Source organism: Coenobita brevimanus, chromosome 2 (assembly GCF_032717465.1).
Source record: "Coenobita brevimanus isolate Jiangsu-jjx chromosome 2, ASM3271746v2, whole genome shotgun sequence".
NCBI classification, from domain to species: Eukaryota; Metazoa; Arthropoda; class Malacostraca; order Decapoda; family Coenobitidae; genus Coenobita; species Coenobita brevimanus.
This window is the reverse complement of record NC_136955.1, coordinates 3,627,127-3,641,434: the sequence shown is the minus strand read 5'-3', so window position 1 is coordinate 3,641,434 and position 14,308 is coordinate 3,627,127. Positions and strand designations below refer to the sequence as shown.

The following is a 14,308-nucleotide window of genomic DNA, read 5'->3' as shown; positions in this document are numbered from 1 at the left end:
TTACACTGAAGTAAAAAATCCCACTTACAAGCTTAGGAAGAAGCCATTCCTCTCCCACGCAGATGACGCCAGATAGTTTATTGTCAGTTTATGTTTTATGGGTTTAGGTGTTTACTATGAATTTGTGGGTGATTAGGCTCACAGCATTACTTTTAGCTTGCTGTATGTTTGTATATTTCATTTCAGTGGGTTTACATGAGTCTCCAAGTAATAATATCGCTGGTATATGTAGCCAAAATACAGCAAGGTATACACTATGACTTAAAAAGTAGGGTTTTATTCACCATTGCAGTGATCGCATAGATTTAGTGCTTTGTATATTGAGCAGGCACTGGTTCAAGGTTGCTGGCCAGTTAAGTGTATCACAAGATCATTTTGAATAGTTATATTGAACATATGAGCATGAAATCTGCTGTTATAGTTGTCATAAGTCTAGTCCACCAGCATTTTTTCTTTGGGGGAAGAAGGCTCAGTATATAGATTGGTAGATATGTGAAGCATGGCAGTGATCCACCAGGTTTTTAAAAATATGAATCTTCCCTTGTCAGCAGTGTGTTAGACTGTTGAGGTTCCAAGACATGTACTGTATAACTGACTTAAGATTGTTGTAGTTACAGGAAAACAGTGTATGCCATAATTACATTCAGTGTTTTGGTATGAATGAATCACTGTTTATGCCTCTGTTTCAACTCACCTCAGCAGCTGTAGTTCTGTCTATCTATCTATCTATTGCCGGACACCATAATCCCGTAAGGCGTGGCCACTTGACTTTGAGTTACCTGTTTTACGGGGAAGAGCACTAGCCCTCCACTAACCCACTTGTTGACACGTAGGGAGCATGAATGGGTTGGTTATATGGTAACCACCCAGCGTTGTAAATGGTTTCTTGGCTTACAGGAAACTATTTGGCTTGTCACTCAATGTAAAGCCACCTGTGAAGGAAAGAAAAGCAATAAGAAGTGACAGGAAAGATGGGAGAAATAGGAAGAGAGGAGGACAGACAGAGAAAAAGAATGATAAAGGCTAAGGAAGAGGTAGGTAGTGCAACTCACCTCAGCAGCTGTAGTTCATCTGGTAAATTAGTATTTTTGTGAAACCACATAATTTTGGTGCCCAGTGTATTCCGTCATTATTTCTTTCTTTTTATGCTATTCTGAGCCTCACTTCTAATGGAAATGACCAGGTAAAAAAACACCATCCCGTATCAAGAATCTGCTGCCCTCCCATAGAAATTTCAGTCAGAATAGTTTGTAATATAGGCCTACTGGAAATAGTCAAAATATATTTTCAACAAAGCCTAACCTAACACCATAACCTAATATAGACTTAACATCGGCATTGTCATTTGTCAGGTCCTTGTCATTTTGGTACTGTTTTAAATTAACCTGCAAGCCTTGTGAAATATTATGAATGGACAGTGTGTAGGAGGAGGAAGCTGAAAGTTAATGTAAACAAAAGTAAAGTTATGGTGTTTGAGAGGAATGAAGTCACAGAGTGTGCAGTGAGGATATGGAGAATGTGAGTGCATTCAAGTACTTGGGTAGTGTGAGTAATGATGGAACTTTGGGGGATGAAGTACATGAAGGGGTACAGCAGGGAAGAAAGGTTGTTGGTACACTGAAAGCAGTGATGAGAAATAGGGAGGTGAGTACGGAAGTTAAGAAGTCACTGCATGATGGTATTGTGATCCCTACCCTGACGTATGGAAGCGAGGCGTGGACCTTGCAAGAGGGGAACAAGTCAAGAGTGAGAGCAGTGGAAATGAGTTACTTGAGAGGAGCATGTGGAGTGACGTGGAGGGACAGGTTGACGAATGAAGAAGTGAAGGAACGTTGTGGGGTAGATGTGGATGTGGTTGAAAAGATTAGGAGAAATACACTGAGGTGGTTTGGACATGTGGAGAGAATGGAGAATGAAAGACTGACTAAGAGGGTGTATGTAGGCGAGGTGGAGGGAGGGAGAGGGAGGGGTAGACCGAGGATGAGGTGGAGGGATGGAGTTGAGTGGTATATGAGGGAGGGGGGGGTGAGTTGGGGGGAGGGGAGTCAAATTGTGGGTGACAGAGTGACTTGGAGGCGTTTTGTCTGCGGCCACCCTTTGCGGGATTAGGGCGTCGGGCTATAGATAGATAGATAGATAGTTGAACCCTACACTTGGTGGAAACTTTAACGTGATTATTAATTTGCAATGAAGTGTACGGATGAAACGTTTCTCAGAATTATTGAGCCTATAGATTGCATGTCCAAAATTTCCAAAAGATCATAGTTGTTTAGAAGCCAAATAACAGCAGTATTAATGAAATGGAAACAACCAGTTCTTCTCTGAGCTGAAGAAAAGTGTCACAAGATGGTAAGACAGAAATGAAGACATTTGTAGACTGAATAGGTTAATCAGTAGACTCCAGATGCTATCATTGTATCATTATAAAGGCTCCAACATGCATTCATGTGTCGGCCTTGGTCACCTAATGGCAGCTCTCCAAGTAGCTTGATCTCTGGCAGCCTCCCTGTTCAATCCCATATCCCTGAGATCACACTCTGTGACCTTGTCCCAGGTCTTTTTGAGTCTGCCTCTCACAAACCTACCCCCGGACATTCACATTTCTCACTCTCCATACCCAGCTGCCATCCCCTTCCTCTCAACATGCCCAAAGCATCTCAATCTGTCCTTCCTCATCACAGCATCCATACACTCCTGTACCATCCTATCTCTCAACTCTTCAGTCATAAACCCAGGTCCTTCAGGCCTAGCATTCAAGGGTGCACTACACATCCATCTAATGATAGTCATTTGTGTACATATGAGCCTGTGAATATCCTCTTCCTCTTCCACTTCTGTTATGATAAAGTACAGCCTTGGAAATCCAAACATCTGTCTATCTATCTATTGCCAGACATGATTTCCAAAATCCTCCTTTACTTTCCACATTTTCTTCATGTAGTAGGAGGGAGGTGATATCATTTGTCTTTATATAATTCAGTGCATAGGCCTATGTGAAGATAAAGTTTATTTGTTATGAAGTTAAGCAACAGGTGACTTATTACTAATGCAGGGTAGTGTACTTCCTTGCATTTACTGTTCATGGTGCTGTAATTTTTTTTTCCCTCATAGTTATCATTCTATTTTACAAAATAATCCTTATTCCAGAAAGCCTTTTGAACTAAGTATTTTGGAAATGAGAGTTTATACTGTACAGCTTCCAGTGTTTTTGAGCATCGTACTGTAGGGGTTAATGTTTTGTTGCAGTGGTGGTGGCAAGATGGAGTACGATGACCAACGTCGTATGTTTACCATGAACCTGGCTGGCCACCCCCTGCTACCCCACCACACCACCACACACCACCACCATCACCACCAACAACAGCAACAACAACAACAACACCAGCAGCAGCAACAACAGCAGCAGCAGTTAGTGGTGGGAGGTCCTCTGGATGCAACCATCAACACACATACACCACATCTCACCACACTCCACCACACCCTCCCCCACCACCACAACCACCACCATCACCACCACCAGCACCATCACACTCATCACCAGCAGGTTGTGACGGGAATAACTGAAGGAGGGGAAGCTGGTGGAGGCTTAGTCGGGGTGCTAGGAGGTGATGGAGGTGCAGTGGAGGTGAAGGGTGGACCAGGAGAGCAACTGGTGGTGGTTGGAGGCGAGGGAGGTGGCGGGGAGGTGGTGGTTGAACAGAGAACAGTAAATGTGGTTCAACAGAGAACGGTTAATGTGGTTGAACAGAGAACAGTTAATGTGGTTGAACAAGGAACAGTGAGCGTGTCTGAGGGAGTGGTCAGCGTACAGGAAGAGACGGGAACAGGAACAGAACAAGTAACAGGAGGTGATTCAGATGATGGTTGGTGCCTCGTGTGCAACAAAACACTCCCTGCTTCACAACACACTGATGTTATTGAGGTGGGTGATGCTTTTTGGATGCAATATTGCTTGTGAATTGATGGTCATGTTGGTATTTGGTGGTTTTGAGGGGTTGTGATTATCATTATTATTTTTATTACTATTAATACTGATTAGATGATGAGGGAATGAATGAATTATTGTTATTATTAGTTACTGGTATTATTATTGTTATTATTTTTAATTAATGAGATTGTTATTATTATTATTATTATTATTATTATTATTACAACTTTTATTATACAAGGGATTAAATGGTAAGTGAGTGTTGTCTATTTCATTGGGCAAATTTTTTATAGTTCTCACTCTCTGAAGTTTTTTCATCCTTTCAGGACATTACCTCCCCTCATCCATAGGTTGGAAAAAGAGGTCTGTTGACTGTGGTTATCATTATTTTTGTTATTACCAGGTATTGCCACAGTTATTATTATTTTTATTATTATTGTTATTATCCTTATTCCTATTCTTATTCTTCTTATTATAGGTTCAGAAAGCTACTATGACCGTAAGCCAGCGGAGATTGGTGGGAATGCTTGGTCGCTTGGTGGGTCTAGCCGCTGCCACCGCCCATAGCCACCTGGTGTGCCGCCGCTGCTTTGGCTTGGTGGATCAGGTGGATGGGCTGGAGGTGGAATTAGCGGATACCAAGATGGAGTTGCTGCAGCGGTACCAGTCCACTGCTTCAGTCAGGCAGCCCCATGCACCACCCTCTACTGTTGATGTACACCCACCAACAGTCAGTACCTGCCTCCTCATTCCTCAGTAACATTGTGCAGTAGAGAGGCATTGTACAGAAGCAAAAATGATTTCGTCTCTGAGTCATTATTTCGGTAGTGATTAGTGGATGGTCAAGGTTAAAGCTTTATTTTATTGTATGAGCAGACATTACTAAGTTCCCAGCAAGTGTTTAAATAGCACAGGCAGTTACATTACCGTACAGCACGTGTCAAGTGGGGTTGGTGGAGGATTAGTGCCCCTCCCTGTAAAACAATTAACTCTAAGCCCTTGGCCACCCCGTTTGGGATACATGGCGTCTGGCAATGAATGATGAACATTATGTCCAGTTCATATTGTATCATTTATAAAGGCTCCAGCGTGCCTGCATACATTGATCTAGGTCCTCTAATGGCAGCTGTCCAAGCTGCTTAATCTCTGGCAGCCTCCCTATTCAGTCCCATATCCCTGAGGTCACACTCTTTGACCTTGTTGTAGGTCATTTTTGGTCTGCCTCTTGCAACATTCACACCTCTCATCTTTCACACCCACTTGTCATCCTCCATTCTCTCAGCATGCCTAAACCACCTCAGTCAATGCCTCCTTATCACGACACCAATAACTATAGTTTGAAATGCATGATCATTCTTTATCAGTATACAGAGACAGAACATTAAGTACAGTGACATGTAATGAGGATTTTCTTGTGTTTCATCCATAAAGCTTGAAGTAGATGTGGAGTGGGATGAATCTGGTGAGTCTGAGGCAGCGGTAGACAACGAGGAAGAGGACCCAGATGTGGCTGCACCAGGAACCAGACCCAAGAAACGCAAGGCACCGAAAGTGAAGAAAAAACTTGCTGCTCGTGCAAAGAAGGTCAAACTCACTACCAAGGTTAAGGTAAATGACACTTGCCGGTATCTGTTTATCCACTTGTCTGTCTGTTATTGTTTATCTGTCTGTCTGATCTATATATCTGTATTTTTGTCTTGTCTGTAAGAAATGCAAGGCCCCAGAAATGAAGAAGAAACTTGCAGCTCATGCCAAAAAGATCAAACTCACAATTAAGTGTCAGGTAAGTTACACACATCTGTCTTTCTCTCATGTACACTCTGTAATGTAAGGTGCAGTCTCATCACATCTAACAATTGCTGGTCTTCCATAATTAGCCATAAAAAAAAAATTGGACCTTTCCTGAGTTAGTTTTAATAATATGGATGAGAGGAAAAGTATATCACACTGGGAAACAGTCATAAACAAAGAAGGGAAATTGGCAGAGTGATGGCTACTGGTACCTATCAGCAGAGTCAATGTAGTGTCTATGTTCTAACCTGACGGATTTTTTAACCCCATTCAGCCTAATTGATTGCCAGATGTAGTCATATTGGAGGCTTGATTCGGGTAGTAATCAAGAAGAATCACTCCTGCCTCATAAGTAAAACCCCTTCATTTTACTAGTAACGGAGAAGAAGCATTCCTGCCTCATAAGTAAGGCTCGTTGAATGTCATGCAACCACAACAGTATTTAACCCCTCTGGTATGCAGTTCTCCAGCCTCGACTATTCCTCAGGACACAAAAACAGGTCAGTTTTTCAGCTTTCTCAAAGGCTAAAAGTTTTATGCCCGATTTATAGAGCTTGAATGTACACACCTGCAAACACAAGCCCCTCCCTCCTAGACCCAATAGTTACTGAGTTATGGCCCGTCAAAGTTGATAATAGTTACCCTTCGCAGCCCGGGCAAGAAAGAAGAATACGCCAGGGGAGGGTAAAGATACTCTGTGGTTGGGGGTGCAGTGTGGTAAGACCAGGAGGGGGTGTACAGGGATGGATGGATGGGAGGAAACCACCACTGGACACATAGGAAGAGCCCAGTGGAGTACAGGGGCTTGGAGGGAGGGTAGGGGGGAAATACCCTCCGCTCAGATGACTAGGGGGATATGGGGGGGATCCACATTGGAGGGGTGGAGGATGCATGGGGAGGGAGTGGGAGGGGAGGGGGTGGTGGTAAGAACGGAGGGAGGTAAGGTAGTACCAACGTAGCGGGATAGAGGGACGCGGTGAGAGGGAGGTGGAGGATACACCCTTACCGCCTGGGTACGGGCCTGGATCCTCCCTTCCGCATATCCAGCACTTAGTTCCAATTGGTCAGAAGCCATCTACATCATAGTCAGGGTGGAGCAAGCTGCTGCCAGTTTTTTGTGGAAGTTGTATGATCAACATTCCTCGTCCATTTAAAAAATTGTGAAAAACGTCGATTGTTGAGCTAGTTCTTTAGGGGTTAAGTTGTTGGAGTGGCTGGGTCTCAGTAGATGTATGGGGTGTGTGTGTGTGTAGTGGGTTCCATGTGTGAGAGGTAGGGTCAAGGGAAGCACAGTCGATGTAGCGTAGTGTATATTTCAGAGTACTGTACCAGTCGTAATACAAGAGAACAGTGAGTGCCTCGTTCGCTGGCCAGAAGCAGACTAACTCGGTGGGCAGCGATGCTTAAGAATAAAATTAAATTGATTCACTGATACACTTTTTCAGTACCTAAACTAAAGCTTCAAAGCCTAAGTACTTGAACTAAAGTTTCAAAACAAAAGTCATAGAACAAAAACTGAGTAAACCAAGCAAATGGAATAACTATTACAAATATATACATCCATCCATCCATCCATCATCCAATCCTACATTGCCCCATGAGGAGCGTAGGAGCCCGGGGCTAAGCAGTTGGTCCCGACATATAAGATGAGAGTGACCAGCCCCACTCATCCCTGAGTGGCATTACATGAGCAATAAACCCCAACCATCCCTTGGATATAAACCTTCACCGGCTCAATCCGATTGGAGCGCAATAATTGCTCACTAAACCACCAGGCGCCAAAATTTGGTTATATGGTTACCACCCAGTGTAGTAAATGGTTTCCTGGTGTACAGGAAACCATTTGGCTTGTCACTCAGTGTAGAGTCACCCACAGGCAGAAGGAAGAGGAAAGAATGAAGGAAAGAAAGACAGAAGAGGGAGTGTAAAGTTACCCATAGGCAGAAGGAAGAGGAAAGAATGAAGTAAAGGAAGACAGAAGAGGATGGAAGGAAAGAAGGATGGAGGAGAGGAAAGGGCAGACACCCGAGAGCAGCGCTACATCGAGTGAGTGGATGGTGAGCGCCTCCACCTACCACAATATATATACATGTAATACGGTACATATAATAACCAGATTATTAATACAATGTATGTCGTGGTGTCACCACAAATGAAAACAGACTCTAGTAACCAAGGAAGCTCATTCCTGCTTCATAACTAAGGCCATCAAATGTTATTGCAACTAGGAATTATTGTTCAAATTGTAGAATGGTCCAGGACTGTCTGGGAAAAAGGAAACCAACATAAGTATGAAACTGGTACCGATTTCCATCAAGTAAAACAAATTGGCTGTAATCCTTTCTTCCCACAGATGGACTCAGGTGGAGGAGGAGGCGGAGGGGGTGGCGAAGGGGAAGGAGGGGAGCAGGAGGAGATGGGGCGGCCAAGGAAGAGGGGTCGGGGAAGACCAAAGAAGAAGGATAAAGAAGAGGATGAGCACATACCCCCAGGTGCACCCACCAAGGAATGTCCTTCATGTAAAAAGGTGTGTAAAGGGTGAAAGTGTGTAATGTAAAGGTGTGTGAAATGTGAAGATGTGTCGAGTGTGAGGTGAAATGTGAAGGTGTATGGTGTGTGGAATGTGAAGTAAATGTGAAGGTGTGTCAAGTTTAAAATGCATAAAAAATGTCTTGTTGGGGAAAATTTGATACTGATGAATGTGCCTTTGTGTTTTTATATTTTTCCTTCTCTCATAATTTCTCTTTGGTTGCAATCTGAACCCAACCTCACCCTGTCCTTATGTGGGAAAAAGAGCCCAAGATGATGATGATGATGACGATGATGGTGGTGGTGGTGGGTATTATTTATCTCATATTTTTGGTGGATAGGAAATACCAGTAGGATGATTTTTATGATGAAGAAGATGAATTACATAACTGGTACTTCTTGTGTTAGACCTGCGATATTTGCACCATGTATCATCTTATTATACTGTTATCCGTTTGTCTCTTTCCCATCTTAACTCTTATATTCATGCCACAGACTGTCCATGCCAAGAGATACTTATTGCATCTCTCTACTCACCGCCTCTTCCCATGTCCCTTCTGTGAGGCAGTCTTTAAAAGGAAGGTGAGTCATTGTTTTTGGCTGTGGCAGCATTTCTTGGAGCAGCCATGTCCCTCTGGCTCTTGCTAACATTTTTCAACACACCAGACTTTAGTGAATCCCCATACAGTATTACAGCCCTGATGGTCCCACATCTATCCAGGATGTCTGGATGGAGATCCCTAACCCCTCCCAGTTTAATTGATGGCCAAGTGTAATCAGAATAAAAGATTAACTTAACTCTAAATTAAGGAGACTCATTCTTACCTCACAGCTGAGGCATATTAAAGTTCATGCAACTTCAGTTTAGTGTTCAGGTGGTGGGAGTGGCCCAGTTCTTTTAGGCAAAGACAAACTGACTCTAGTTTAGTTTGTTGTAGGGTACATCAATCACTCACTCTCTCACCATGATAAAGTGGGAAAGAGGGATAAGATATCAACAGAATAGAATCATTGGTATAGCCTGTCTGTTAGTGTTCAGGATACAGAAACACATCAGTTTGAGGTTTAACACAATAGATAGATAGAAGAAATCAGTATTACATTCTATCCATCTATATTTCAGGATATCAAAACCCATTTAGCTGAGGCCCACCAGGAGGAGATTCACTACCCATGCCCTGAGTGTTGCCAGGTGTTTGATACGTTCATGCAGCTGCGCACACACTGCCTGGTGGTGCACATGGGCGTACAGCGGGAGCAGTTTGCCTGTAAGACCTGCGCCAAGAAGTTCTCGTCACTTACAGGGTTAAAAGTTCACGTTGAGACCATACATGAGAAGGCTCAGGTAAGTTAGTTTTTTATTGATTGATTGATTGATTTATTTATTTATTTATTATATGACTGATTCTGGCATGAGAATGAGAGGCCAACTAGAAGAGTGTGTGTGTGTGTGAGAGGTGGAGGGGGGAGGGGAGGGGGAGACCAAAGATAAGATGGAGGGATGTGGTGGAGAGATACTGATATATGAGAGGAGAGGGTGTCTTTTGGAAAGAGGGCAGCCTGATGGCAGAAGACAGGGTGACATGGAGGCGATTTGTTGTGTGGCCACTCCATATGAGATTAAGACTTCTGACTATAGATAAATAACTAGATAGACTTTGTCATAAACTTGATGCCAGGAGTTTATTTCATGAGGCTTAGCAGTCATCCCATTACAAGTCTCATTACACAATGGATTTTTTTTTTTTTTTTTTTTTTTTTTTTTTTTGCAGTTCTGGCAGCTGTTGGGAGTATTTACCTGGTCTGGGGATGTGGTAAAGCTTCCAACCCATGTACAGTTTAACCAACATCTTTGTCGTGATTAATCCTAATATGGAGGTTCCTCAACAGGAAGTATGGCATAAATCTGAGTAATTTATTGATGTGTTTGTATTTTCTTACAAAAGAGAGTAGTATATGGCATATCAGTTCTAGAAAGATGGTTAAGAACTGACACTATATTCATTACATGTCTATCTATCCGTCATTAACCAGATGCCATAATCGTGTAAGAGTGTACTTTTGTCTTTGAGTTAGTTGTTTTACTGGGAGGGACACTAACCCTCTGCCAACCCACTTATTGACATGTAGGGAACACGTACGGTTTGGTTATATGGTTGCCACCCAGCATTGTAAATGGCTTCCTGGCTAACAGGAAACCATTAGTTTTGTCACTTTGATATAAAGCTACATGAGAAGGAAAAAAGAATAATATAAAGTGACAGGAAAGATGGGAGAAACAGGAAGAGAGGAGGGCAGAAACAGAAACAGTGATAAAGGAGAAGGAAGAAGTAGGCAGCACCACATCAAGTGAGTAGATGATAGCCACCACAACCTATCATCCACATTACAGGTAAATACATAAATGAATCAGGTATTCATTTCTAGTGCTCAAAGATATATATATATATATATATATATATATATATATATTGCCAGACGCCTCAATCCCGTTTGGGGTGGCCACAAACAAATCGCCTCCGAGTCGCCCTGTTCCCCGCCATTTCACTGCCCTGTTCCCAACTCACACCCCCCTCTCTCATATACCTCTCCACCCCATCCCTCCATCTCATCCTCAGCCTCCCCCTCCCTCTTCCCCCCTCCACCTCACTCACATACACTCTCTTCGTCAGTCTTTCACCCTCCATCCTCCCCACATGGCCAAACCACCTCAGTGTGTTCCTCATAACGCTTCCTATCACATCCACATCAACACCACAACGCTCCTTTATATCCTCATTCGTCAGCCTGTCTCTCCATGTGACTCCACAGGCTCCTCTTAAATAACTCATTTCCACTGCTCTCACTCTTGACTTGTGTCCTTCCAGCAACGTCCAAGCTTCACTTCTGTACGTTAGAGTTGGTATCACAATACTGTCATGTAGTAACTTTTTCACTTCCATGCTCACTTCTCTGTTTCTTATCACTGCTTTCAAAGAACCAGCAACCTTTCTTCCCTGCTGTACCCTTTCAAGCATTTCACCCTCCAAACCTCCATCCTTACTCATCACACTACCCAAGTACTTAAACTTACTCACATTTTCCAATTCCTCACCATCCAACCTCGCTGTACATTCACTGACTTCACCTCTCTCAAAGACCATCACTTTACTCTTCCCTACATTCACCTTTAGATTCCGTTTCTTACACACTCTCTCAAACTCATCCACCAGGCCTTGCAGCTCCCCTTCGTCTTCACTCAACAATACAGTATCATCTGCAAACAACAGTACAGGGAGTTTCCAAACACTATCCTCTCTTACCAGGGCCACTCCAACATCCACTACCCTACCTTGTACCTCTTTTATTACCCCATCCATGTACAGATTGAACAACCATGGAGACATGACACATCCCTGTTTCAACCCAACTTTCAAAGAGAAAAATTCACTTAGTTCACCATCCACATGCACTGCAGCCTTCGCACCATCGTACATACTCTTCACAGCATTCAACAACTTCCCATCTACTCCATATATTCTTAACACTTTCCACAATCTGTGAGCTACAACACACAGTAATGCTTTTAACGCTGATGTGTGAGCTATCTGTGTTTGCAACAGTCAACAGTATGAAATGTTTTTGCCTGTGCTACAAATTAGTAGGGGACTTGTGTCTTGCAGGTTTATGAGTGCCCAGCATGCAAGGAAGTGTTCAACCAGAAGGGCAACATGCAGAACCACTACCGCCGAGTACACCAGGGGCAGGAAGCAAGAAGACTGCTGTGTGACATCTGCAACAAGGGTTTCATATGTCCCAGTGACCTAAGGAAGCATGTGGAGCGGGTCCATCTCAAAGTGCGCAAGAATGAGGTCATGTGTGAGGTGTGTGGAAAGCCCTTTTCAGACTCTCGTGCCATGAGGATTCACACCAATGCAGTGCACACAAAAGAAGTACAGCATCCGTGTCCTGAGTGCAAAATGGTGTTTCACTCACTTACAAATATGGTGACGCACCGACGGCGTATGCACGGTGGGCCGGAGGGAAGACGAAATGTTTGTCAGGTCTGCGGAAAGGGTTTCTGCTCCCCCAGTGATCTGAAGACTCATGTGCGTGTGGTTCACGACAATGTGCGCAAGTATGTGTGTGACATATGTGGACAGGCATTTAAGGTTTGCTCCCACCTCAAGTACCATCGCAGAAAACACACTGGTGAGACACCCTACGAGTGCCCTCACTGTGGTAAATGCTTCCATGGTCCCAGCCACATATCAGACCATGTTAAAAAGGTGCACAAGACTGTCTATATTGGCACCAACCAGCGGAGGAAACTCAATCTTCCTGACAGTGCCCCTCCTCCACCCCCAGGAGTGCTTCCTCCTCGTGACCCCAAGCCAAAACCGAAGCCAACCACCCCTCCTGCCACCCACCCAGGATACGCCCAACCCGTTGCCTGTCCCGCCCCTGCCCCAACCACCTTCCCGCCCAGCCACCATCCCACCAATATGCTCGGTGCTCAGGCAACTCCACCAACCATGCTTCCACCTCCTCAGTCTGTTATGGAGCACCACAACCCTTACACAACATTCCAGTTCCAACCCCTCGATCAGACGCCACCCCAGCAGTCCCCTCCGGTCCCAATGGTGGTTCGGCTCCTTCATGACCTACAGTATCAATAAATCTCTCTCTAGTTTCCCCACCATTCTCCTTTTTGTTCCTATTTTCTTTTCAAGCCTTCGTCATTCACATTTCTGTTTCCCATTATAACTTCTGACCTTCCATTTTTTCTTTTTGTTCATTGCATCTTTCCCTCATTCCATTTCATGATCTCTGGTATCAGGAAGGCTCTAGTTTCCCTTCCATTCTCACTTTCCTGCCTCTTGCTTTATTTCCTAACTTTCCCCTCTCAAATTTCTAACTCAAATCTCCCTTTCATGGCCCGTGTTTTGTATCGTACCCCTCCCATCCTACATATGCCTTCCTCCTTTCTCCTGTTCCTGTTTCCTGTTTAGTTTTCAAACCCTCCCTTCTCACATTGCTGTCTCCTTTCATTCTCTCTATCCTGCCTCCCATTTTGTTTCCTGTTTTTCCTTTCTTATTTCTGTCTCGCATTATATTTTTTTTTCCCCTCCTTTCTACCTTTGGCTCATCATATCTTTCTCCCATTCCTTTCTTCATTTCGCCCATTTGATTTCTCTCTCCTGTCATGTAGCCTTCCATCCATTTTATTTCTTTCCCTCCTCTCTCCTTTTTGTCCATTTTTCTTTCCTTTCATTCTGGATTTCTTCTGTTTTTCCCTCCATTTTTCCTTCCTTCCATTCTTCCTTCCTTCCATTCTCCATTCCTTTTCATATCTTCCTTCTGGTGTTACAGGGAGCAAGGTTGTGAATGGTAGAAAATGTTCTGTAGAAGAAGTTACTATATAAAACTGGGCATTACTTACTGGTAACTAGAACCCGGTGTTAATCAGGTTCAGTATTATTAGGTGTCACTTGTATGATTTATATACCTGGGTGTTTGTGTATGGTTAGGGGAAAAGTTAGCCTATTATTTGACCTCTACTCATCATCATTTTCTTCTGTTGGCTGATATTTCAATGCTGGGAGGGGCTTGGTATATTTCTTAGTAATACTTCACCTCTTTTACGTGTCCCTTTCCTCTATTAGCTATTGTTTCAGTGCTGGGAAAGGTTTGATTCCCCCCCCAACCCCCTCTGCTGCCACTTCTCTGTTTGCCAATATTCCTAAGCTGAGAGAGACTTCATACATTTCTCATTAATATTTCATCTTTTCTACTAGTCTTTTTCCTTTGTTAGCTATATTCCAGTCTGGGAAAGCCTTGATATAATTATTGTAAAATTTCACCTCTTCTACTGTTGCTTTCCTGTCTTGTCTGATATTCCTAAGCTGAGAGAGGCATCATATGTTTTCATTAATATTTCACCTCTTCTATTTGTCACATTCCTGTGCTAGTTAATATTTCTCACTGGGGAGATGCTTTGTTTGTTTCTCTTCTGGATAGCAGTTCCAAGCTGCAAGAGGCTTCGTATGTTTCTCTGTAATATTTTATATCTACCGTTCT

At 43.4% G+C, this 14,308-nt stretch overlaps 1 protein-coding gene across 1 annotated transcript; it reads left to right on the top strand.

Moving 5' to 3' along the window:
* The first annotated feature begins 3,259 nt into the window (after positions 1 to 3,259).
* LOC145391142 (uncharacterized) lies at positions 3,260 to 12,906 on the top strand. The gene is made up of 8 exons (XM_080265823.1): positions 3,260 to 3,315; positions 3,751 to 3,922; positions 4,407 to 4,658; positions 5,360 to 5,549; positions 8,113 to 8,246; positions 8,744 to 8,830; positions 9,372 to 9,593; positions 11,911 to 12,906. The coding sequence occupies exons 1-8, from the start codon at positions 3,260 to 3,262 to the stop codon at positions 12,904 to 12,906; spliced, it is 2,109 nt and encodes a 702-aa protein (XP_080121949.1).
* The last annotated feature ends 1,402 nt before the right edge of the window (positions 12,907 to 14,308 follow it).

What these genes read in the sequence shown, in the direction of transcription:
- LOC145391142 (XM_080265823.1), top strand. Translation starts at nt 3,260, where the DNA reads ATGGAGTACGATGACCAACGTCGTATGTTTACCATGAACCTGGCTGGC. An exon ending in GGTTAAGGTAAATGACACTT is followed by an intron (nt 5,550 to 8,112) that starts GCCGGTATCTGT and finishes GGGGTGGCGAAG; the next exon opens with GGGAAGGAGGGGAGCAGGAG. An exon ending in AATGTCCTTCATGTAAAAAG is followed by an intron (nt 8,247 to 8,743) that starts GTGTGTAAAGGG and finishes TTCATGCCACAG; the next exon opens with ACTGTCCATGCCAAGAGATA.